The sequence below is a fragment of the Phoca vitulina genome, unplaced genomic scaffold (assembly GCF_004348235.1).
Source record: "Phoca vitulina isolate PV1807 unplaced genomic scaffold, GSC_HSeal_1.0 scaffold118, whole genome shotgun sequence".
NCBI classification, from domain to species: Eukaryota; Metazoa; Chordata; class Mammalia; order Carnivora; family Phocidae; genus Phoca; species Phoca vitulina.
The window spans coordinates 161,847-165,574 of NW_022589821.1; the positions used below are offsets into that span (position 1 = coordinate 161,847).

The following is a 3,728-nucleotide window of genomic DNA, read 5'->3' on the forward strand; positions in this document are numbered from 1 at the left end:
GCCGCACAGCACAGAGAGGTGGAGCGGGCAGCCTGAGGCCGCACAGCTGGGAAGGGGCTGCATCCAGAGCCGTGCGGCCTCGCGGTTCTCGCCGCCACCCTGGGGCTGGAAGATGCAGTGAACACTGGGGGCGCACCCCTGCCTGCCCCACCCTCTGCAGGGGGGACCCCTCTTTGCTCCCCAGCAGCTCTCTGCCACCCTGCCTCCCTCCCTGCTCTTGACCTAACCTTGGGGGTGAGAACACCTGCCAGGACGTTCTACGTCATGCCGGAGAAAACCCTGCATGGTCAGAGATGGAAGGAGCTCAGGAATCCTCTGGTTCAGGTTCGTTCAGAGAGAGGCCCAGGCTGGAGATGGAAGCCCTAACGGAGAAAAGCAGCACAAAAAGGAATTATGTTCATATGACTTGTGAGCATGGAGGCAAAATTCTAAACGACCATCCGCAAACTGAGCCACGGAGAGCAAACGTGATGCCTCCTGCCCAGGCAGCCTCCATCCCAGGAGTGCAAGTAGGCTTTAACTCTAGGAAACAGAGGCTGGGCGGGGGAGTGCTCAGCCCCCGCGGCCCCAGGCCCAGCCCAAGGCAGGACCTGCCGGCCATGCTCCTGAGCCCCCGTCCCCTTTGCACAGCCCCGCGGCCGGACCCATTCCTGGCCGTCCTAATTCTCTTTCCATTTCTCCGGCAGGATTCCATGTTTTCGTTGGCCCTGAAATGCCTTATCAGTCTGTCCACCATCATCCTCTTGGGTTTGATCATCGCCTACCACACGCGGGAGGTCCAGGTAGGTGCTGACGCCAGGGCTCTTCCCTTCCGGTTTGGACCCCCATGAGAGAGGGAACTGGGGTTGCCCTGGGCCTTCAGAACGGTGTGACAGGATCTTCATTTGGGGGTCCCCGAAGCGAACATGGCCTCATGATCTGGGGGGCAGTCCTGGTCCACATCCTCATGGCTGCGCTGTGAGAGCCCCGTACCTTCTCTGTCTCTCGCTGGAGCCTTTCAGAGCTTGAGCCACAGACCGCCCCCCCCACCGAGGCAGCCCTGTCTCGTGTCCCCTTGCGCACACACGCACGCATCACACCAAATACCACCAGCAGCCGTATTTCTCAGTGGTGTGGCCGTTACCCCCACTGGACCCTGAAGGCTGGGAAGGAGTCACTCTCTCGGTCGAATACAAGTCTGATGTGGGTGAGGGGTTGCTGTTTCTTGGTGCTCAGAAGTGACTCGGCCCCTGGAGAAGTGTCGGCTGGGCCTCTGGGTGCACTTCCAGGCCGGGGACATGCAGCCCCTCTGGGCTGGGGCGGGGGAGGGGTGCAGGCGTGAGCAGACCTGCAGCATCTTCTCAGGACACTGGGGCCCCATCGCCCGGCCCCGCCGGCTGACCCTCTCCATTGCAGACTGGGTAGTTCTAGAACCTCCAGATGCCTTTCCTCACATGCATGTGAGTCTGGATGTAATCCGGGTCCCTGGGCTGGAGGAGGGCAGCCACATCTGGGCTGCAGGCGACAGACCGACAAGGACCAGAGCTCACAGTCTGAAAAACCGGCTTGAGTCTCGACTCTTCCCACAGTGTGTCTTTGGCCAGCCCTGACCTTTCTCCATCTGTCTGGAGCAGCTTTCGCAGAGGACAGGACAAGCAGTGCTCTGTGAGCCGGAAACGCTATGCAAATCTTGTCCCCGTTGCTGTGGGGCTTTCTGGGCGGGTGGCTGCAGGGGCAGATGCGGGTAGGTGTCGGGGCCCTGGGCCGGCCCGGATGGCTCCCGGCCACCAGGGGAGGGCTCCCGGCTGTGGATGGCCAGAGGACACTGATCCGGAAGCCGCGACTCTCCGGGGCTCACAGGCGCTCAGACAGACGTGTGCTCTGAGCGCCACGTGTGCTCTGAGCGCCACGTCCAGACACCACCAAGAAGCTTCCTTCACGGAGTCGGAACTGCGTGGAGCTGGTGGTCTTTGACCCAGGCTGCGGTCCAGTCAGCCCCCGGCAGGAGCCAGTGCAGGCGGGAGGGGCCAGGCCTACCCTGCCCTGAACCAGCCGTGGGGCCCAGGGATTCCCTCAACCCCTCTGAACCCCCGTGTCTCATCCGGAGGGAGCCCATTTGCTATGTAGCCCCCTGACCTGTGCACAAGGTGTCACCCAGGCCCAAGAGAAAAGGCCGAGTCCTGGAGCTCGGCTGTGACCCCGGCTTGCGGGGGGGGGGGGGGGCGGCGCGGAGCAGGTCCCAGCCTCGGCTCTCAGACCTGGCCCAGCCCAGCCCGGTGCAGCGCCACCAGCTCATGTGGCGCCCCTTGTCCCAACGCGGCTCACACCCAGTTTCCGCTTCGCCCTAGCTACGGGCAGTAGAGGACACTGTTTCGGCCGCTTATTTTCGCCTGGCCCTCACAGTTTGCACTGAGTCCTGGCTCAGACACTTCGGCCTGCAGGACCTGGGGTCCGTGACAGCTTCTCTGGGCCTCAGTTTCCCCATGTGAAGTATGGACGTCCTAGCACCCACTTTGCTGGACTCTGAGAGGGTTGGTAACAGTGGAGTCCGGGGTGGAAGCTGGTGGTCTTCCTGTGACCTCTGCCCCCCACTTCCAGCTGGGCACCCTCCTGCAGGAGGCTGGAACCCCCACCCTTCTGCACCCCCCCACTCGCCAGCCCGGGCTTGCCTGCGCTCTCAGCCTCCAGAGCTGGGCCCCGTGGCCCCGTGGCCCCCCCATCATGTGGGGAGTCACAGTCCCTGGCTCCCTCTGTCCCCTTACCTTTCCAGTAAAGCGACTCCTGCATGGAGCTGGACCTTCTCCTGCCTGAGGGACGCGGGGGTGGTTTGGGTCCCAGCAGTCGGCTCGGGGAGAGCTTGCTCCTACAGGGCCCCCTCGGACGCACCTCGCCCAACCACATGCAGTTCCCTGTTCTGTGTCTTTCTCCCCAAACTTAGGGACGGTGATGTCATGAATCTGCATTTCCAGGGACCCACAGTGTCTGACAAAGAGCAGGGGTTTGCAGTGCCTCTTTTGAGTAAAAGGGCGCTGGATGCAGGATGTCCGGTGTCCAAGCCCTGGGGACTCTTCCTTTGCTCTGTGGTCTTGGGCCTCGGTGTCCCCATCTGTCAAGTGGGGCTCCTAAGCCTCCTCGTTCTGTAATGCTCTGGTTTGGGTCCGGGCGCAGCAGGAGGGGGGTGGGCAGCTGGGGGGGGCAGCGCCGGGAGCACCTGCGGGGGTGGGGAGACCAGCTGCTGCTCATCTGCGGGAAGCGGGGGGGAGGCTCGCCCCTCCGTGGGGCGGAGGCAGGGGCTTGTGTGGAGGACGTGCTCGCCACCTCCCACACCAGCTGCCGTGCACTTGGCGCAGACACTCGCGTCCGGGCCCCCGGCCCTGGCACACAGGACGCTGGGGTGCCTTCTGGAATCGTATTCCTCGTGTCAGTTTGGATGGCTTGTGTGTTCGAGGCACAATTCTGAAGCTGGGTGGCTCCTAACCGAACGCTGGCTTCTGTCGTGGAGCCTTAGGCTTGGCAGGCTCCCAGAGGTGACCAGGTACGCCCACCTGGCAGGAACCCCCTACCTCTGAGGGCTCTGTCTGCGGCAGGGAGCCACTGCCTCTCGAGGGGGCTCCGCCGGTCGAGGGGGGCTGTCCCCTGGTCGAGGGGGGCTCTCCACCGGTCGACGGGGGCTGTCCCCTGGTCGAGGGGGACTCTCTGCCAGTCGAGGGGTGTCTCCGCCGGTCGAGGGGGGCTGTCCCCTGGTCGAG

General features: G+C 63.8%; 1 protein-coding gene across 1 annotated transcript in view; it reads left to right on the top strand.

The window, feature by feature from the left end:
• Positions 1-3,728, top strand: part of KCNN3 (potassium calcium-activated channel subfamily N member 3) — a 143,055-nt gene that overhangs the window by 36,567 nt on the left and 102,760 nt on the right. The window contains exon 2 of the mRNA XM_032398687.1: positions 687-782. Within this exon, the coding sequence (XP_032254578.1) occupies positions 687-782 (96 nt within the window). The remainder of the gene's footprint in view (positions 1-686; positions 783-3,728) is intronic.